This window comes from Psammomys obesus, unplaced genomic scaffold, assembly GCF_907164565.1.
Source record: "Psammomys obesus unplaced genomic scaffold, mPsaObe1.curated_primary_1811, whole genome shotgun sequence".
In the NCBI taxonomy this organism is placed as follows: Eukaryota; Metazoa; Chordata; class Mammalia; order Rodentia; family Muridae; genus Psammomys; species Psammomys obesus.
The window spans coordinates 214,942-236,663 of NW_026596326.1; the positions used below are offsets into that span (position 1 = coordinate 214,942).

Genomic DNA, 21,722 nt, shown 5'->3' on the forward strand with positions numbered 1-21,722 from the left:
GGAGGAGAGAGATGGTCCTTGCTGCCTTTGACCCAGTGACCCCTGTTTGGAACCATCCTCCTGTCCCCCACTACAGAAGTCTCATGACTGTCCTAGAAAGAACTGCACAGCCCATGCTCAGCTGAGATCAAAACTGTGCAACACGAGCACCAGGCGTTGAAACTGCACCAGACCATTAGTTAATAATTAAAATGGAGACCAGAGGTTGCAGACTGGTGGGTCTAGACCTGAAACTCCCAGGTTCTTCCTCACTCCCACAACTTGAACGAAAAAAAAAAAAACTGAGTACAGGAAATGCAGATATCCAGCAGTGCAACAAAACGCCAAGACCAGGCTGGTAGGAAAGAGACATGTCACGCTGGCAGCTGCGGCCAGAGCCCGCTGACAGCTCTCGACGGCTGCTGCTCTCTGGTTGGTCACAGTCCTCTGCTGGGTACCACACTCATCCCACCATCTGCCTGGCCTTTGAGGTCATTTTGGCTCATGACCTCCACTTCATTGCACTCAACCTGCCAAGTGAGCTATTAAATACAACGCCATGTCACTTACCAGTCCCCGGTGCTTTCATCCCTTGGTCTGGGGACTGGCCAGCACCAAGGAGAGGAAGGTTCTCAGTGACTGCTTTGTGAAGTTGGAGCAAAGTTTCTCTCTCTGGGAGTTATCCCCCTTGACCTCCCTTCACTGACAGAAACTAGGGAGCCTGTTTATGTCCACCCTGTACCTAAGATCGTTACAAGAGTTAAGGACATTCCTAGACTGGAAAACACACGTTAGGCTGATTGTCACACGCCCCCCCCCCCCCCATAAATTCTTTTACACTTCCCCTGCTTCACGAACCTTTTTGGAAGCAGGAATTTTGGTTTCACTTCCCACAACACAGGATTTTCCTATCCCATGGACTATATCTATAAGCAAGGGGAAAAAGCTGTTGATGCGAATCTTTCCATTTTATTAGAACTTTCCGAGCTTCTCTTTTTTCTGCACTGCATTAATGAGCTCCTGGATTCTTTGGTTCCTCGTCTTTACATACAGGCTTGGCCGTCGAGGGATCAGGTTGGGAGACTGGACCTCTTCCTCCACGCCATGGATCTTGTAGGGGACATCCACAGCGTTGGTTTCCGGGTGGTCCTCGGTGGCATTGGTGCTGGAGACATTGAGGGGGACCTCCAGGGGAGGCGCTGGTGAAGACTGCCCCGGTGTAGCTACCGTGGACGCGGGGAGTGTGGGCATGAACACATCGATGTCATTGTGCTTCCCTGGTGGGGGATCCACACCCCCGTCCTCCGGGTTGCTGAGGTTTCGGGGCGGGTTGCAGGATTGGCAGCAGAGCTTGTTGTAGCTAGGGATGGAGCAATAGCGAGACAAGACTTCCATCCTACAGAACATTGACTTGTCGCCTTGGCACTGGCCCTCTGAAAGACAAGAGTGGGAGACATAACCAAACGACAAGGTGAGGGGGACGCGTACCCACCGCCGCCGAGTGCAGATTGCTGGAGGAGGCGTGTGACAGAATCCAGAGGCAGCACAGAGGCAATGAGCTTGCGCGGACAGTCAGTGGAACCGCAGAGTGTGAGTCTCTGAGCAGGGCGGCACCACGGACCCCCACCTGGAGTGCTCCCCTCCTGCAAGCAGTCCCCAGCGGAATCTACGTTTTCAGCAGGTTGAGACAGAAAGGAGACCTTTGTGTTCTTTAGAGAGACTCCAAGTTCAGCCTTAAGGGCGGGACCTCACCGGGTTCTTCACAGGACATCACAGGGAGACCTCGGTGTGGTTTTGTGGCGGGATTTGACTCTACGGCAATCTACCAGCAGTAACTACAACAATATTCAACCCAGCCCCTCAGCTGTAGCCTCACTGTGTGCAGCCTGTTCTGACCTGACATCTCACGGTGTTTCTGTCAGAGGTTTTTCTACTCACTTTTGCAGGCCTTTGGACACTTGCCCAAACATAGCTGATGTACCCTCTCCTGCCTTGGCTGCATCCAGCCCATGGCCCTGAGCTGTCTGGGAAGTTGCCAGACAAACTCAAGGCCTTCTTGTGAGGCAAGGCCTTCTCGTGAGGCGAGTCCTTCTGCTCAGCACACACTCATTCTTTCCCACTCAAGAAATTGATCAACCATGTCCCCCATCTCTGTTTACGTGGAGAGCTCTGATTCTCTCTTTAGACTTCCCCTGCCTCTCTTTTCCTTGACCAATCCTCAGCTCTACCTGTGGCTCTATTATTCAGCCAATTGATTACCCCCCCATTGGTCTTTACCCTAAATGTCACCCTCTTTTCTCTTTCCCCTCATTCTACAACCCAATCCAAGATGATTTATAAAACATACTCAGTATAAAAATAACAAGTCATTGTCACATGTCTCTCAGGCAAGCACAATCTGGCCTCTCATAGAGCAGAAAATCCCCTAGCCTGTGGCTTCATAGTTCCCCGCCTTCTCTACACTTGCCCAACTGATAAGTTCACATTCAATTATCAGCTAAGATAACCAGAGCCTAGCTTTTCCATCACCATGAAAGTCCCAAGACAGAGGTATCTGAACCAGCCCCAAAGGTGAGTCAAAGGATATGTTAAAAAAAAAAAAAAAAAAAAAAAAGGGAACCGGATAAAAAAAAAAAAAAAGGGAACCGGATACATGGGAATAATGAGAAAGTTCCAAATTGGAAAACTCTTGAGTTTTCAATCAACAAAGCTATAGTCAAGAAAAATATAGAGATGCATTCCACCAGAGACTGCCCTGAGCTCAGTAGTGGCCCAAATAAACAGGAAATGCGACCAGCTGCAGGTACTAGAATGTGAAGGCAAAAAGCAAAACAGCCTATGAGGAGAGGCCCAGGCTGTCCTATTATAGAGAGAAGAAATGCACTCACCACCTACTGGTAAACACACAGGCCTTGGACTGAGGGCTGAACCCAACAGCAAGGGCGACTGGTAGTGTCTTCCCCAGATGAAGTGTTTCATGGACGCCCAGTATATGAAGAATGTAAAGAGCATCACACTTGATGTTGAGGCCGGGGGCCCAGAGCCCCACCTGCTCCCTTCCCACCTCTATTCTGTCTTCTTGGCAGCTTCGGAGGCTGAACAGTGTAAAACCACCGACCAGAGTCCTGGGGAGTCTTTTAAATAAGAGCTGTGTAACAGGAACCCCCCCCCCCACACACACACATATGCACACACACTAAGCTTTGACAAAGGAAGGAGCAGGCCCAGGAGGCCACCACTCCTGCCACACAGTGACGCTCTGTCCTGTTCCCGTGTCTTCTCCTTTAAACACACAACAAAACTGTCAATGAGCAGCTATCCGTGCCCTCACTTGGCTCACTGTCCCTCCCATCAGAGGACAGCTTGGATCTGAAGTTTCCCCTCAAAGGCTCATGTGTTAAAGGCTTGGCGCTGTTGGGAAATGGTGGAGCCCTTCACTGCTGAGAGGAAGTTCGGTTATTGAGGGTGTAGTCTTGAAACAGATACTGAACTGCAGCTCTTTTCTGTCTCTCCTTCGCTTCTCAGCTGCCAGGGGGTAGGCAGACGTTCTTTGCTCTGTGTTCCAACCATGACATTACCACCACAAGACCAAGTTACCATGGACTGAAAACCATAAACCAATATAACTTTGTCTCAGGTTTCTTATCACAGTGCTGGAAGCTAACACTGCAGCCCCGCCAATTCAGGAATTGCCTGTAGAAGTCAGAGGGCTATAATAGGGCCATTGGCCAGATCCATCCTTTCACCCAGATTTATAAAGTTTTATTGAAACACAGCCACATTTACTGCCATTGATCCCTTTCCCACCATAACAACCTAGCTATGACAGAGGCCAGAGAAGCCCCAATGCCTAAAATATTTGTTGTCTGGCTCTTTGAAGAAAATGTTGGTTGACTCTGGGTCAAGACCAGCCTTGGATTAGCAGTTGGCACAAAGACAGTGTTCAGTCGATGGAGACAGCCCTGAGGGTTTGGGTTCCCTTCTGCAGGATGCTCTGCTTCCACAGGCTTACCAGCTAGACTTCTCTGTCTGGTTTCCTCTGACTGAGCCATAGAGCTTCAGTTGTGAAAAATTATAGCAGGCCAAGGAGTGAATTAAAAAGCCCCGGGTTAAAAGCATGGTGTGCTAGTTAGTACCAGCGTGTCAGTCGGCCCTCTGTGCCTACAGGTTCTACATCCTTGGATCCAGTTAACTGTGGACAGGATTAGGGGAAACACTCCAGACAGACTCCTTTGTGGTCAATTATTCTGTAAAGAATGCAGTAAAGCAACTGTGTATGAAGTGCTCACATTGTATTGGGAATTATACTGGGAACCTGGAAGTGATGCAAAGCGTTTGGGAGGATGCAGATACTATATGCAAACACTAGACCATTTTATTCCTAGGAAGCAGCCACCTGCAGGATTAAGGGGTGGATACAGTTCTTCCTGACAGTCCACCAGGGGTAGTGTCTTTTAAACAATACCAATGACCAGAAATGCTCCCTGAGATAAAGGAGCTGTCAGTTATACCTGCAGCATGCTGAACCGTGCGTCCTGAGGCTCTCTGGCTAGTGAGAAGTTGTCAAAATAATTTTAGTTTTATGATATTTGATCCTCCATTCTGTTCCCAATGACAACTAAATACCAAGAACTCTCGTTACTTATTTTTTTTAGATAAGATCTCACTGTATATACTAAACTGGCCTTGACCTCGAAGGGATCTGCTCTCCTCAGCCTCCTAAGTGCTGGGATTAAAAGCATATACCACCAATGGTGACCAAAACTACTGGCTTCTTAGGAATGATGATAAACCATTAAGAATGAACACATTGTCCATAAAGTCACCTTAAAAGCTAAGCATGGCCAGTCCTGGGTAGCACTTGGACAGGAGGCATGAACTCATCTGTATACCCCTCCCCTGCAGTCTTGGTGGTATCTGAATTCCATCTGGATCATTAGTTGCTTCCTGTTTCTAGCTCTCTTGAACGCCTTTTAAAACTTATCATTTGTTTTAGGAGAGAATTGATAGTAGTGTCATTCATGGAAGAAAAGTGCCATAGATAACTTCAAACACGAACAGAGAGAAAAATCAAAGTCAGCTTTAAAACCAAATTCGAATCCCCCAGTCTCTAGTGGGATCATCCTGAACAGAGCTCTAAGTGAGAGAGAAAAGTAAAGTGTGACAGATAGTGGGAAAGGCACCGGCAAGAATTTCTCCCCTGGTGTCGTAAAGGGTATCGCTTTATGAAGGGCTTGCTGGGTGGGAGCAAATTCAGCTTAGTGAATGAATGGTGGGCTCACAAACCCATCTTATCATTCTAAAGCTCACTCAACTAATTCATAAAGTGAGTGGCACCTTCCCTCCCATCAAGGGCCTTAGATGGTGCCCTGGGCATCGTGGGCCATCAGGAATATTGATGCAGGGCTCCCTTAGAGGGTAGCTAAACTTGACTCACCTCTGGAGAAATGGACTGAGGGAAGCAGTGCTGTTGATACAACTATCCTCAAGGCTCCTGTTTCTCTGCAGCTATGACCCCTTTGATTAACAAGCAGAGCTGTGGGTGGTGGACATCTCTGTAAGCTGGGGCCTGAGCTTGGGCTGCCAACCTCATTTCCTAGATGCTGGGCCATCTCCTATTGTTCTTTCTCATGACCCCTTGAGCTTTCTCACTGCTTTCTAGCACAGATAAGCATGAAGCAGGAGCCCCACCCATAGGATGAGGCAGACCGAAGGTGAAGAGGTCCCTGCTGAATCCTGGTCCACTTCCTGGTGGTTGTCAGTAGATGGGAGGACACAGGCCCTGTGGCTACTGAGAGCAGATCTTGGGAGGCACAGGCAGACAGGGCATACACACAAGCACACATGACCACTGCCTTGCTTCTAAACTGACTTTCCCAAGACTCCCCCCCCCCATCCCTTGGCTGATGGGCAATTATCTTTATGAGCAGGCATCTCAAGGCAGGGCGGTGACCAGCAGTGGCTCAGGAGACACAACCTGACACCACATTTCTGCTCTGATCCCCCCAAAAGGGAGAAGCCATCCCGGGTAGCACCTAGGAGCAGAAAACCGAGCCATTTCTGCAAGGTTCTCACTTAGCACTGACAGCTCAACACCCGGGGTGGAGTACAGCAGTGAAATTATTATTACTTTTTTTTGTTGGTATATGTGTTAGTGGAAGATGGGCCCTAAACACCTCTGTTGGGCAGGGTGGTGAGGTGGGGAACAGCGAAGTCACTGGAACCAGAAACCGGGTGATTAATGCTACAGGATGGAGCCATAATGGCACCTCAGGGCTGATTGTCAGGAAGGTGAAGGGAACAAGCCACCAGCTGACCAAACCCAAGCTCCCAGTTGAACTGAACTTTTATTGAGTTTATTTGTGGGATGCATGACAAGACGTCTTTCCATCATTAGTAAGAATAAAAGGTTATTTTCACAGTCACTTTGGCACACGCTAATGTCTCATGGAAAGAAAGAAAGAAAGAAAGAAAAAAAAAACAGAAGAGCAATGACGACAACGGAATCTACGTAATACGTCATTAAGTACATACAAAACACTAATAAAATATCCCTGATAAAGCAAAGTGCGTACAGACAGGAGGCAAATGCCCAGGACCGTGTCGCACCGCCTGCAACCTCGCAGGTCACTCACATTGCCTCGTCAAAGTTGGAAGTTAACAGTCGTGAGAGGATTAATTTGCAGTTACACACCAATTATTTACATAACAGTAATTAGTGCCAGGGGGAGTAGAAGGAGGCTTGGCTGCGTGGTCCAGCAGGAACAAGAACTATTAACAGATGAAGGTGGCTGGGGCCGGGTGGGACCGTCGGTTGGGAGTGCTACATCGGTCACAGCTAAGGACCCAGTTGTGTCACCCTCTGGGTGTAAGGCCGCGCTGTGGGAGCCCCTCGAGGGAGTCTCCACAAAACAGTCAGCGCCAACTGGCCAGGTGGGCATCGGAGGAGGACCCCTTTTTGTCAGAGATAGATGGAGTGCCTGCTGAGTCCCTTCACACATGGGTAGCTCAGGGAGGGAGCAAGGCCGTCTGGATTTAGAAACCTTACCCTTGGCAAAAGGTGGGCAAAATGGTTGGGGTCCCCCCAGATCTTCAGTGCCTGCCTCCTACTCGGATCACATCCCCCATCTAAGGCTGGGGTTAGCAGCCGATTCTGTTAGCTTTCAACTTTAAGGCATCTTCTACATAAGTGTTTCTAAGCCAAAAAAAGAAAGAAAAAAAGAAAAAAAAAAGAAAAAGAAAAAAGCAATAAAAATTGAGGTATTCTGTAGTTGTTCACACTGGTAGGTGAGGCACATCCATATCTGTCAATCAGTCAATCGTCAAACAATCAGTCTCACTTTAAATCCTCTGAAAGGGTCATAAGCACACGACAAGAAAAAGGCCATTGGAGCAAATGGACAGAGAATGGGAGTGGTGGTGTGTCCGTGGTGTCCCATCCCGGGGGGGACACATCTCCCTGCCTCCTCCTCCTCCGTATGATTGGACCCCCGAGAGGACAGGGGTCGGGGCCAGGGGTCGGGGGCAAGGGCCGTGTGGGTTGGGTGCAAAGGCCGACGGAAGCAGGCCACGGTTTCACAAGTCGGAAAGGACACACTCAGCAAAGGGCGACAGCAGCAGCGACAGCAGCAGCAGCCGGGAAGCCCCTGACACCGCAGGAAACTTGGGGTCTGTCACCCCGGCACGGGAGACGCGAAGAAAGAAACGCACACCGCGGAGACCCCTGTGGCCTCACCTCAGTGGTGGGTGGCGTCTGAAAGGGGATGGGGCTGGCTTCCCCTTGGAGTTGACCCGCAGCTTCAGCCTGGAGGAATGTGGCCCAATGAGGCGGTTGCCATGGCGAGGTGGTCACACTCACACAGTGGCCTCAGGCCCCTCCGGCACCACGACAGATCTTTGCCCCTTTACAAGCCATCACAAAACCAGGTCCTGGCCCCCCTACAAGAGGCCAGTGTCCCCAGACCAGGCCTCCTTGAGGCTAGCCCTCACTCGCCGCCGCCACCAAGTGGTACAAGCTCGGGAGGAGCAGGCCGAGCACACAGGCCCGGAGAAAACAGATTCACCCGAGAGAGCGCTCAGTAGGAGTCAGGGAAGCTTTCCATAGAGAGAGAGGAGGGGAGCCCAAGGCAAGCTCCACAAGGCGCAGGGCATGCACTGGAGGGCAGAGGCAGAGTTATAAACGGGTCGGTTACTTGACGAGATCTTCTGGATGGGTGAGTCAGGGTCAGGCCGGGACAGCCACTGAACCACGTAGCTCTTCTTCGAGGGATCCGAGATGTTTCCTAGAAGGAAAAGAGGAGGCTGCAGCTGCCAGGGCACCATGAAGGACCACACGCATAAACACGCGTGCACTCAGGCACGCGCACGCGCAGCTTGCCTCTAGGCATCCTGGGAGTGCTCAAGTTCAAATTCACCTAGGCAGGACAAGCCATTTTGGAAGAAAAGCAGACTTTGATTGCACCAGGCCCCCACCTCCCCTCCCTAGACTGTTGCATGCGGGGGAGGGGGAGAGGGGTTGCACAGGGCTTACGGGGACAGGGTGCAAGCCTGCACATCCTTGCTGTCTCCGGCCGCTCCTCCCGACAGACACCAAAATTGTCATCTGCAGTGCGGCAGAGGACTGGCCGTTCCTGGGTGCCGTTGCCACAGGTTACCGAACACTGTAGGGACAGAACCATCAATCAGGGGCACACCCATACTGGTCCTCAGACTCGAAGAGCTGGAGCATCCCATGCTCCCCAGGCCTGGGAGATGGTGTGGGGCAGAGGGTGGGTCTTGTCCCATGGGGGGGCTGCCCTGGAATGCCCACACCCATCTCTCAGGGCTGCTGCGGTGCTCAGCACTTCCGGTTTTACCCTTCTTCCTGTGGTTCGGATTATGATCTGAGTATGTCCTTCCTTTCCCCAGTGTGGTGGTTCTAAAGAAGGGATCAAAACCTACTGGGAGGCTTCTCCTGGCCTTTTTGGACTCCAAGAATGGTGTGGAAAGGCCCAGATGAAGAATACAAGCAAGTATTTATAAGATCATGGATGGAAGGTAGCCCAGATAGGAATGATTAGGGCCGATGGCATTGGATGGGGCCTGGGAGGTGGATGGTGAGGTTACTGAGATGGCGTAGGTAGAAATATCTGCCAGCTGAAGGAAAAGAGGCAATCATAAAATCTAACAGGTGTCTGTACTGTTATTTGTGCTAGTGGGTTAAATGATACAGCCTTGATAATCACAGGGCAAATAATAATAAACATTATACAGCCCAACACATTTTATTTACAACAATATCCCATCATCACCTTTGGGTATATACCCTAAGGATCTAAGTCAACACACCACAGAGGTCCCTGCACATCTGTGTTTTATATCTGCACCGGCACAGGAAACAGACCCAGCCTACCTGTCCATCAACAGATGGACAAAAGAAAAAAGTGGCCTATAAGCATATGTTTCTATGTGCGGGGGCATATCTGATGTGTAGGTGTACAGGCATGTTTATGTGTATGCATGTGGAGATCTGAGGCCAACGTCCAGAGTCTTCCTGAGCACTATCCCCCTTATCCATTGAGCCAGGGTTTCCCATCTGAACTCGAGAGTTGGCTGACACAGCTATTCTAGTTGGCCAGCTTGCTCCTGGGATTCCACCTCTGACCCCGAGCTCTGAAACTATAGGTAGGCTGCTGTGCCTAGCAGACATTAACATGGGTGCTGGGGAATGCAAATTCAGGCTGCATGCTTGCATAGCAAGCGCTTTAACCACCGGAGTCATCTTCCTAGATCCTACACAGTGGAATTTATCCAGCCATAGGGAAAAACAGAATCAGGACATTTGCTAAAAAAAAAAAAAAAAAAAAAAAAAAAAAATTAAAATTAAAAAAAGTTGATAGAATCAGAGATAGTAGGAAGTATAATAGGCTGGACTAAAAAAGACAAATTCTGTTTCTGCCCATATGTGGAAGTGTGTGTGTGTGTGTGTGTGTGTGTGTGTGTGTGTGTGTGTGTGTGTGCAGGTCATGACACTCGCAGGAAGTACTGTTTGAGGAGAGGGCAATGGGGGAAGGTAAGTTAGAACCAAACATCATGGCACGTGTGTGTGAGAACGCCCTAACGACTTTATGTGCCAACTTCCAAATAAAGACAGGATCATTTAGACAACGGAGGAAAGCGATGCCGTTTCAAGGAGAGGATACAAAGCGTATCTGCCCACCACCCTCCCTGCGCAAGGTATGGCACCTCAGTACGGTAATGGAAAATGCTTTAATACATTTTAAAGCCTCCTCTCTAGCTGGAGGCTGCTGAAGGCCCAGGAGAACATGCAGTGGGCTGGGGCTCCTGCAGCTTCTCTGATGCGGCCTCGGGAGCTTTGGCAGTCTCTCCTCTAACCTCCTTTCTCAGCATAAGGCTCCAGTATCCTTTATTCCATGACGCCACACCCCTGTGCAGTCATACCTGACTCCTGGCTCTGCGCTTCACTCAGCCTAGCCATGCAGCCTCACTGTGTGTGAGTGTGAGTGTGTGTGTGTGTGTATGTGTGGCGGGGTGGGGGGAGGGAACCCGGGATTCTCATGTTCCTCACATTCCCAAGCATCAGCCTGTTTGGAGGAATGGCTCTTGTGTAGTCTCTAGGGACCTAACTCATGGAAGGTTCTGGGTGATAAGAAAACTCCTGCTTGCTTGAGGCCTTGGGGCAGGTTATCTACTAGTTTTACCAGGTAGCGTAAACTAGCTGTGTAATTTACGCATGATAAATATCTGCTTCTCCTCCTCCTGGGATCTGAGGTGCATCACCATGTAGCTCGCTCCCTGACAGAAACCCTGGACTTCCGTGCCGTGGCTCCCATGGGTGCCATGAAACCTGAGCTGTGGCCCTGGGGGACGGGAGCTGTGTCAAAACGGGAGCGCCCTGTCTACCTCAGTCTTATCCAAGCTCAGTACTGGGGTTAAGGGCATGGGGCCAAGAGAAGAGCTTACCTGGGACCAGGACCCAGCCCGCCACCGCCCAGGGCAGAGCTCACGGTTGCAGGCCCTGCGGCTCTCAGGACGGTGGTCATTGCAGTGTTTGGTATGCACGGACCGGGTGGTGTTGTTGTGCAGAGGCTGAACGCAGCGGACGGAGCGCACCTGCATGCCGCTTCGCCCACAGCTCTGACTACAGGGCTCCCAGTCACCGGCGACCCACCTGCCAGGGAAGAGTGGCAGGCGGTCAGGGAAGCAGCCTGGCTGTGGCCCCGGTGGGCGGTAAGAAGAGAGAGGTCGGTCTGCTCCCTCCGGCGGCTGAAGCGTTTCCTCATTTCACAAAAGCACTGGCCACGTGTGCAGGCTTGTATGGAGGGGAAACTAAGGCTCAGAGACACCCCCCCCTGCCTGTCAGAGTCTGGGAGGCTCTGCCAGCAGTAGTGGACTGAAGGGTTTTGCTACCCGTCTATCCCCTCAGGGTCCTGGTCCTGAGCACAGCCTCATCTTCTGATGGTGTCATGAACCCTCCCCAGCAAAGCTTAAGAACACTGTGGACTCCCTGAGCCTCTGTCCCTGCATGTCCCCCTACCCCACCATCTTCCCCGACCTGGACCCAGAACCTGCCAGGGTCTGGGGGTCTGAGGATCCACGCTGCTGCTTAGAAACACCTCTTTCAGCATTGTGAGCCAGCCCAGGCCCTCTGAGCCTGCTTCCCCAACCCAAGCCTTAACACATTCTGCCTCTTCTGAGATGCCCACGGGGCTTCCATTCCATGGCTCAGAAGTGGGCCTGCGCCTTCAACCTACTGTGTGGTATGGGTGAAGAGCCCGACACCCCATGAGAGGCCAGGCCCTGGGCTTCCGGGATGCCCGGCTTCCTCCCTTCCTCCACAGTGTGCCCCCGCGCTGTGGCCCCCTCCCAGCACTCACACAGGCTGGGAACACTCCTGAGGGTTGCAAGCTCGGCGGATGGCTTTGGGCTTGGCCAGGGCACTGCAGAAGGCTCGGTGCACCATCTTGCTGTCCAGCCTCCGGCGGCAGCCGTACTTAGTGAACTGGGACCCTGAGGACAGAGAGCTTGAAGGGGCTCAATGGAGTGATGGGACCCCCAACGGGGCTTGGGGAGGTGGGGCCTCCACCAGTGGAGGAGTCTCTGCTCCTCCATTCTCATCTCCATTTTGATTTTTTTTAACCTTCCTATATAGTCCGGGTTACCTTTGAACTCATCCTTTGTCCCAGTATTCCCTCATACTTGGAATCCTCCTGCCTCAGCCCCCAAGGGCTGCAATCCCAGGCTTGTGCCACCACACTCGGTTCCTCCTCGTCCTTAAAACGATGTGGCGCCTTCGAGATACCCAGCAAGGAAGCCACCCTGCACCCCAGCGGAGGGAGCACAAGAATGCAGGCCCCCTTGATGGCTTCTGAAGTCAGAGGGGAGGCTCTGTCCCTGTCCCCTGCATCACTTAGCAATGTGCCCTATCGTGGGGTTGGGTGTGAATCAGGACTCGTCAACACAGGGCCCCTGGGCCTGCATGGCTCCTTTTTATAACTTTCCTGCAACCTTTCCTGATGTGGAAAGGCTGCATGGCTCCTGCAGCCTTTCTCCATGTGGATGCCATTCTTTCCCCAAGGCTACTGGGAAATAGCTAGTGGATAGAGCCATGGGGTAAGGTGAGGCATACTGCTCAACCTCCTGTGACACACAGCACCCCACCTCAGGACAGAGAATAATGGAACCTGAGTTTCCATAGTACCTAGTGAGCATACAAGAGAATATAAGCGCAGCCAAGCAGCCTGCCCTAGGCTGAGCATCTGAAAACATCCCGGAAAGCAGAGGAGTAAGTGACCCTGACCCCTGAGAGGGGTGGAGGGGACAGTGAGGAGACGCTTGTGCAGATTGCCCAGGGGAAGCCCTGTGTGTTCACAAGTGCTTGCTGTGGCTTAGGCAAGGCTGTGAGAGGCCAGTTCTCTGTCCTGCAAGGCTTTCGGGAGCCTCTAAGAGGTAGGTCATTGGAGATGTGCTCTTGAAATGGGAGCCTGGGGATCCAGCTCCTCTCTCTCTCTCTCTCTGCTTTTGTCTGTCTCTGTCTCCCTGTCTCTCTGCTTCCCAGCTACCTGCTAGGCTAGGCAGGTAAGATGAGCAGCTTCCTCTGCTGTCCATCTGCCCCTGCAATGTTCTGCTTCATCGACATAGCCCAAAGCAATGGGACCAGCTGTGGGCCAGACCTCCAAAATTCTAAGTGTTCATAATTTTTCTTTTTTATAAGTCAACTACCTTCAAGTTTTAACATACATGTCACCCAAGGCTGGTGTGGCCAAGATGGGGAAATAGGGCATGGGACGTCACCCAGAGGCTTGCCTGGACCCCAGAGGCCACAGGGAAAATGTTGGCTTTTGTCTCACAAAATGAGGAATGAGGGGTTACAGTGCAGGAGGGGGCAGTGTCTGGTTTATCTCTTTATTTTTCCGTGTGTGTGTGTGTGTGTGTGTGTGTGTGTGTGTGTGTGCGCACGTGTGTGTGCATGCTCAAGTGTGTGCACTCTGTGGGGGTCTGAGGTTTATGTCAGCAGTTATCCTTGATTTCTCTCTCATTTTACTTAATGAGGCTGGAAAGAGGATTATCAGATAGAGCCTTAACTTCCCTTCTGCAGCAGTAATCAGCCTGCTGGTGGGATCCATGAGGTGGGGGGTGGAGACAAGGGACCATGAAGGTAGAAATCTTTGAGGTCAGTGGAGACCCCTTTTCCCTCTCTCTCTCCTAGCTCCCAACTCTAGATTGGTCAGGTCTGTGTTTTTTGTTTGTTTGTTTGTTTGTTTTTCTGAATAGACTTAAGGAAAATGGCTTCCCAGAAGGGTCCCCGGCGCTGCTGGCGCTGCTGGAGTCTTGTTAGTACAGTACATGTCAGGGCCCCATCAGGCCAGCCCTCCCCCCCACATACTGATGCAGTCTCTGCTGGTGTGACACACCCCACAGGCCATCCTGGGGACATTTTTGCCTGGCGTCTCAAGCACCTGCTCTTCCCAACCACCCACTGACCTTTCCCGGCACGGGCTAAGCCCTTGATGGCACCAACCGAGGTCACTGCTATGTTGCTCCCCCAGATGCTTCTTATGTCTGACACAGGACAAAGTCACTGGCCTCAGAGCTGTAGTCAGGAGGGTTCTGTTCGCCCAGGAAGCTTCACCTAGAAGCCCATTCAAGCAGCCCCAACCTCCTCCAGGCTCACCCCGAGTCTCAGCCCAGGGCTGTCCCACCTCCAATCAAGCCCTGGCACCCCAGTGGTGAGCCCCCCCCTCACCTCCACCGCAGGGCTTGGAGCAGGGAGACCACTTCTTCAGGGCCCACTCGTGGCGCACAGAGTCATCCTCCAGGACATTGTTGTCATCGACGTTGAGCGAGTCCTCATGGATCATGTACTTGTATGTCAGTGAGATCCGGCTGTCTCCTTCGGGGATAACCTAGGCCCACGCCAACATGGGCATGAATATGTCTGCTCAGCTTTTCATCCTTCCTCTATAGCCAGTTTAGAGGCATCAGGCCGATGGACAACCAGGGGAGACAGACAGTTCCGGGCTTACGTTGTTCATCTTTAATGGCTTTTTGACTTTACAATGGCTCCTGAGGTTTGAAATCTGGGCCTTTTCCCTGGCTAGTGGGGTGTGCTGCAACCCTCTTATGATGCTGACAGCGGCACTGAGTCCTGGCCGCAGTTTACATGCAGCTGGTGCACTTTTGTCTGCCGTGAATGGACTCAAGAGGATTTAACCACTAAGGAGAATTCATATAGAGTTTGGATCTCATAAGCTGCTGGTCACAACATTAAAAAAAAAAAAATTAAGTTATGGGCTGGAGAGATAGCTCAGAGGTTAAGAACCCTGGCCGCTTTTTCAGAGGTCCTGAGTTCAATTCCCAGTAACCACATGGTGGTTCATAACCATCTATAATGAGAGCTGGTGCCCTCTTCTGGCCCGCAGGCACACATGCAGGCAGAATACTATATACATAATAAATAAATAAATCTTTTAAAAAATTAAGTTACGCTTTATTAACTTTTTTGTGTGTGTATGCACTCATTCGGTACCGACAGAGGCCTGAAGGGGGGTGACGGATCCCTTGCAGCTGGTATTATAAGCATTTGTGAGCTACCTGCTGTGTGTGCTAGGGTACAAATTCTAGTCCTCTGATAGAGGAGTAAGTACTCTGACCTTCTGATCCATATCTCCAGCCCTCCCTCTCTCTCATTTTTGAGAATAAGTTTCCCCAGCTGGCCTGGCACTTGCTTTGTAGACCAGGCTGGCCTGGCACTTGCTTTAATCTTCTTGCATTGCCACCCAAGTCTTGGGGTTACAGGGGTGTGACACCATGCCTGGCTCCGTGTATATGTTTGCTTTTTGACAAATAAACTATATAACTTAAGCAATTAACTAAAACTAAAAATTTTAAAGTGACCTGAAAACCCAGCCCCCTCAGGACTCCCTGTAACTGGGAGTACCCTGTGACCCTAAACCCAGGGGACCTGGAATCCAGTTCTGCTTAGACACAATGTCCAGTGTGACCTGTAGCTGGTTTCTGAGCCCTTGAGTGTGAGAATTTCAGCACAACAGCAGAGGTTAATATATCTCACAGTATAGCTGTGAAAGTCATTTAAAAAAAAAGGAAACACTAGAGAGGAGGCTTTGCCCATGGTCACTAAGAACTGGTCAGGGATCAGAGCCCTCACGTGTGGGCCCATGCCCACTCATGTCTGACATGGAGGTGAAGAACATAGCAGGGGAAGAGGCTGCTTAGAGCATAGCCTGAAGACTGCAGAGGAAGCTCCGGCATCCTATGGCCCCTGGGGCTCCCGTGGGCTCGGGAGGCACTCACCAGCACTGTGATGGTCCCGTGGAGTGGGCCTATGGTCTGTAGGGTCTCCCTGTCATCCTCATTCCTGTACTCCCACTCCACACCCATGGCAATGAAGGATCTAGAATTGGGGTCCAAGTGGTTCTCTTCATTCAGGATGAACTTGCCTGTCTCTAGGTTCTTGACAGCTGAGAATGACAAAAGAAAAGGGGGCATAGTCACTACCGCATGCTGCTGCCGGTGGCTAGGGAGACCACAGGGTTTTTCCCAGCTGTGCCTCACACCCCCCTGTTCTGGGGGTCTGTCCTTGTCACTAATAGTCCAACTTGCTTTGGGAGTCACATCCTGACCTTGGTTGCTCTATGGAGACCAAGCTAACCTCTGCCTGGGACCTGCTGCCTAGCCCAGTGCCCCTCAGACAGGGTGGTCTTCTATCCTTCTGCAAGGATATAGGGCCCTCTCCAGCTGCTGCCAGGGGAGCTCTCTGATCTCACGTTCTGACCTTCCCATGGAAGCTGTATGTTGGAAAGCCCAGGAAATGGGCTGAATGGGGAGACAGGTGGACCGGGCCTGAGGCATATCTGTCAATCAGGGCTGTTGATCTCGGGATCCGGCCAAGCAACCCAAGCTTTCCACCTTTGGAGCTCTGCCCATCCTAGAGGAACCAAGTGTCACAGGTGTTAAAACATCTGTGACTCACACAGATGGTGGCTGGTGGTGTCAGCCTCCTGGATGAGCAGGTGTCTGGCTCCTGCAGGGATCTCGAACATTTTGATGTACTCTGTGGGGGTGGAGAGAAAGCTGGATGAGAAGATAGGAAGCTGTTCCAATGCACATGCCCCGGGAGAGGCTGGCCCTCCAAGGCAGCTCCACCACAGGTGCTTCCAAAGCCTCTGCACTTGGGTAGGAGAAGGGTGGACTGGAAAGCCTGGATGCTTCCCATCCTGCATCTCAAGTCCCAGGTGTCTCCGTGCCGCCTCTTCCAGTAAACACTTAGGTGGTAATCAAGGTGCTAGCCATGCTGGAAGTTAGTTTAAGCTGCCTCATCTAGCAGGCAGGCCCCAGGTAAGCCACGTGGACTATCTAGACCTCAGTCCTTCTGCTTGCAAACCGTATTAGAACGCCGTGTGTGTGTGTGTGTGTGTGTGTGTGTGTGTGTGTGTGTGTGTGACAAGACCAGTGTCTTGCCACAAGGCCATTCCTGGCACATGGCTCCTTGTCAGGTCCTGTATGTTTGCTCTGTGGCCTTTCACTGGAAAGAGGCTTGTCTCCATGTCAGAGACGGACTGACTGAGACTACAGAGATGTAGTCGGCTGCTACAGGCCAACCCACAGGGTGCAGGGTTGCCTTAAAACACAGCCTCAGTGCCAGGCTGCTGTGTTTTGGATGTGGCTTGTGGGGTATCACCTATGTGCTAGATTTGGGGAAGTCCCGATGATAGCTGTCTGTGGGCAGGAGAGACGGAGGGATTAAAATAACAGGCAGCTGTGTATCCTGGATGGCTGAGGGGGCTGAGGGGGCTGAGGGGGTTGAGGGGGCTGACAGGGCTGAGGAGGCTGAGGGAGATGCCCTCTGAGGGCCCCTGACCTCAGAGAAGAGTCTCTGAGGTCCACCTATAACCCGGGCCTTGTTCTCCCTCCTCCACACCCCACTGTAGCTCAGATCCAAGCCCCTGACAGGTTCCCTTTCCCTTTGTGGCCCTCACAGCCCTGACCCTCAAATGGTCACAAGCCTACACAGAGTCTCAAGGGTAGGGACATTCCGGCCCCAGCCCCACGAGGTGCTGCCAACACTCCACCCCAGGCAGAAGGTGGCGTCTCACCTTGCTTCCTGGGCGACCTCGTGAACGTGCCCTTCACCACCTTGCAGTGGGTGTTGTCGCCTCCACACACGCCACACTTGTCCTCCTGCTTACGGGAGCCGATTACCCCATCACAGCCCACCTTCTGCAGGGCAAGAGCGGGCAGGGAACCTTTGAGACGTCATCCTTGCTCATGTCTGAGTTCCCCCAAGACCTGTTCCCTCCCACAGCAGGGATCTGTGTGTGCATCCATTCTTAGCAGCTCCTGATACAGGGGAAGAAGGGCTTTAGAGAGAGGCAGACCTCTCTCTAGAGATGGCCGCGATGGGCCACCTTGTCCTCTCCCTGCTTCAGTTCATACAGAGCATCACACAGAACTTCTGCCCTTGGCACCTCTACGCTGCCCTTCTCCACCCCAGAGGCATCCCTGAGCACAAAACTTTGACTGCTTTGTTCTAATGTAGCAACAGTGAGGTTGTGGGATCTATTTTTTTTAAGATTTATTTATTTAATGTATATATATATATATGTGTATATATATATATATATATATACATATATATATATATATATATATATATAGTGTTCTCCCTGCAGGTCAGAGGAGTGCACTAGATCTCATTTTAGATGGTTGTGAGCCACCATATGGTTGCTGGGAATTGAACTCAGGACCTTTGGAAGAACAGCCAGTGCTCTTAACCTCTGAGCCATCTCTCCAGCCCTGGGTTGTGAGATCTTTAAGAGTGGAACATAGTGAAAGGTGCTCTTGACATTGTTATTATAGCCTGCTCACTCCTGGAAACAGCCCGAAGACGCTAAGGCTTGCCTTCTTAGCATGGAGGGCTGAGTCTGATCCTAGAGTACTCATCACCCAGAACCAGAATGTCCGTGGTGAATTGTCTCGATTGTTAACTGATGTACGGAGGCAGCTCACTCTGGGCATCACCGCTCTCCAGGCCTTGGAGCCTGAACAGAGCAAGACAGGATCCCAGGAGCTGGCCACCCCAAGCCTTGGCCCACGCTGCTTCATGGCACTCACCCTGCAGTCTCCACGCACACAGAGGCTGAAGGCGTCCTTGTAGGAACAGCGTGTTCCATCATGCACCATGCGCTTCATGGAAACCACCTCCCCTGTCTCCTGGGACTCACAGTAGAGGTGGCATCTCTCCTTGGCTGGAAGGGAAATGGCAGGGTGTTAGGCTGGAGCTCCTGGTGTTGTTAGAACCCACCCCCTAATCCCTGAAATCTGTGCTCTTGGAGGACACAGAGAGAAAGAGACAGGTGATGGCAGCCTCCTTCCTACCTTTTTTGACTTCTGAGAATTATTTGACCCTGGTGCTAAAGGCCCTAGGAAGAGATTTTCTCAGCTGATCCAGCCAAGATGTGGCCCCCATCCTCCATCCTCACAGCCCTGCCTCGACCCTGCAGAGGCAGAGGGCTTTCTGCCCAGTCTCCTAAGCGCCTTCTTCAGAACCCTTCCTCACTGTTGGTGGCAGTGTGACTGAATGCAGCCACTGTGGAAACCAGTGTGGACTCTCTCAACAAACTAAACCTATGATTCCCACACACTGTGCTGTACCACTCCTGGGAACACTCCTAAAGGAGTCTAAGTCAGCACACCACAGGGACAGACGCCTGCACATCCAAACTGTTCCCAAGGCCCAAGGTAGGGAATCAGCTTAGGTAGGAGTCTGTCAACAGAGGGATGGATAAAGAAAATGTGGTATGTTTACACACGCAGTTTTATTCAGACACAGGAAGAAGACAATTGCATTGTTTTCAGAACAATGGGTGGAACTTGAGATTTATCATAGTAAACTAATTAAGCCTGACTCAGAAAACAAGCATCACAATTTTCTCTCATATGCAGAATCTCACTCCCCTCCCTCTCTTAAATATGTATGCTCAGTGTGGGGAGGAGATAATGGAGGGACAGCATAAGCAAAATATGACAGGCATGTATTAAAATGTCACAGTGAAACCCATTGTTTTGTACTAGTTTTAGAAAGAGAAAAGGGTCATGTTTAGTCAACCAAAGGCATCCAGTCCCAAATGCAACCAGACCCTCTTGGATTCGGTCCCAAGTTCCTGGCACTTTCTTTGTTCAGCATTAATCTGTCAGAAGCAATTGACACTGTGTCACCAGGCTTGGGTCGCCAACCCTGCATCAGCACATTGGGGCACAAGTGTGTAATTCCAGTGGGCACCCCAGGCTCACATCCAAGCCCCATTCCCTGCCCGGTGCTTGGGGTGGGAGACAGAAGCTGTGTCCCGGCTTCTGAATAAAAGGGAGAGGGACTCAAATGGAATAGAATTAGCCTTTTGTAGTCCTGTCCTCCACCTGTGGGGTCAACCCCCAGTAGACTGAAAATATTTGAAAAAAGAATTGCATCTGCACTGACCTTGTGTGCATCTTTCCTTATTATTCCCTAACTAATACGGATTAACAGCTGGGGTGGTTTGAATGAGAATGGCTCGTTTGAATACTTGGTCCTCAGTTGGTGGAACTATTAATTTTCGAATGGTTAATAGGCATGGCCTTGTTGGAGAAGGCGTGGCATCGGGGTGGGTTTTGAGGTTTCCGAAGACTCATGGGGTCCCCGGTGCTCGCTCATGCTCTGCCTCGAGGTTATAGATCAAGGTAAGCGCTCTCAGCTGTTCTTTCTTTTCGCCATCATGGACTTTAACTCTCTGAGACCATAAGCCAAGCCAAATGCTTTCTTTTGTAAGTTACCTTGGTCATGGTGTTTTATCTCAGCAATAGAAAAGTAACTAAGTAACTAAATAAGTAGAAAAGTAACTGTGTATTTGCATAGCATCTCTGTTATGTTAGGTAGTATAAGCCATCTGAAAGTCTCTGGAAGAATGTGTGTAAGTTATAAGCAAACACTCTACTTTATACAGGAACCTGAACTTCCGTGGTGCTGGGTATCCTATAGGGAGGAGGCACTCTAACAGAGGAGCAATCATCAAGCACTCCTTTGCCTAAAGCTACAAATTTTTCAACACTGTGAGACACGAAATAAATGCCATTTAAAGCTCCAACTGTTTGGTGCCCAGTTTCTGCCATCCACAATAGAAAGTCCTAATGTGAGAGAGGCTGCTGTGAAGGTCGGTTTGACACAGTCCAGGGTTTCCTGGGGAGTTTCCCCGTGAAGGATGGTCTAGATCAGGTTGTCCTGTGGGCTTGTGTGTAGGGGATTGTCTTCATTGCCTTAATTGAGGTGGGAAGAACCAGGCTGAAGGCAGGGTGTGACTGGGTTTGGGTCCTGGATCGTGTAGAAGGAACTAAGAGCTGAGTTCATGTGCACATCGGTGCATTCATTCTCTCTGCTCTTGACTGTGAATGTATTCGGTGCCCGAGGCCTTGATGCAATCCCCACTATAATTGACTGTAGCCTGGAACTGTTACCTACAATAAACCCTTCTTGTTTGGGTAGCTCTTCCCAGCAACAGGAAAGAACCCAACTCAGTTACCTACCAAAAGTCACCTGATTGCTTTGCAGGGTCAACTTCTGCTCCCATCCCACACCCGTGGCACCCTGCCACTCCAGCCTCATTCCCCGGATGGTTCCTTTAGGAGTTTGTACCCTCTGAGCTTCCACCCCAGCAACCTCTACCAGCTCCCCTGGGATTGAACCCTCGCCCCAGCTCAGAGCTCTTGCTCGGAAGTGGGACCTTGCAGCCACACCAACCAGCACTGCCTCCTCCTGCCAGCCCAACCGTCACCACAGATTTGCCTCATGTAGGATTAGAGCTGTGCAACAGCGCCCGCCCCTGCCTGCCTCCCTGGGGTCCTGCGCCTGGATCCGGCCCACTGCTCCCCTTCCCCAGGGCTCACCATCCCGGTGCTCGTGAGGCAGCCAGTGGTGCTGGGCATTGCCGTGCTCAAAGTACAGGTCCCACTGTCGACACTGCTCCTCCCGGAAGTCAGCCAGGGCGTTGGGACAGTCCTGGGGGTTGCAGAGCTGGAAGTCATAGGCCAGGCCCGAGCAGGTGCGGCCCCCGTTGGCTGGGCTGCAGGAGAAAGCAAAGGTTCCCCTTCTTGGGGCCTCTAGAAAAATATCTGCTCATGGGTGGCATTTTTAGGGAAATCCTTGATTCTCAGGTACGGAGGGAGCAACTTTACTGAGTAAAGAGATGCAGCCC

At 51.3% G+C, this 21,722-nt stretch overlaps 1 protein-coding gene across 1 annotated transcript in view; it reads right to left on the reverse strand.

The window, feature by feature from the left end:
• Window positions 1-939: 939 nt before the first annotated feature.
• Adamts2 (ADAM metallopeptidase with thrombospondin type 1 motif 2) overlaps window positions 940-21,722 on the reverse strand; it is a 204,120-nt gene continuing 183,337 nt past the window's right edge. Inside the window, exons 12-22 of the mRNA XM_055597210.1 lie at window positions 21,415-21,590; window positions 18,613-18,746; window positions 17,595-17,718; window positions 16,472-16,552; window positions 15,793-15,959; window positions 14,225-14,384; window positions 11,856-11,988; window positions 10,942-11,149; window positions 8,510-8,639; window positions 8,172-8,261; window positions 940-1,412 (exon numbers count right to left, since the gene is read on the reverse strand). Coding sequence (XP_055453185.1) covers window positions 952-1,412; window positions 8,172-8,261; window positions 8,510-8,639; window positions 10,942-11,149; window positions 11,856-11,988; window positions 14,225-14,384; window positions 15,793-15,959; window positions 16,472-16,552; window positions 17,595-17,718; window positions 18,613-18,746; window positions 21,415-21,590 — 1,864 coding nt within the window. The 3' untranslated portion in view covers window positions 940-951. The remainder of the gene's footprint in view (window positions 1,413-8,171; window positions 8,262-8,509; window positions 8,640-10,941; window positions 11,150-11,855; window positions 11,989-14,224; window positions 14,385-15,792; window positions 15,960-16,471; window positions 16,553-17,594; window positions 17,719-18,612; window positions 18,747-21,414; window positions 21,591-21,722) is intronic.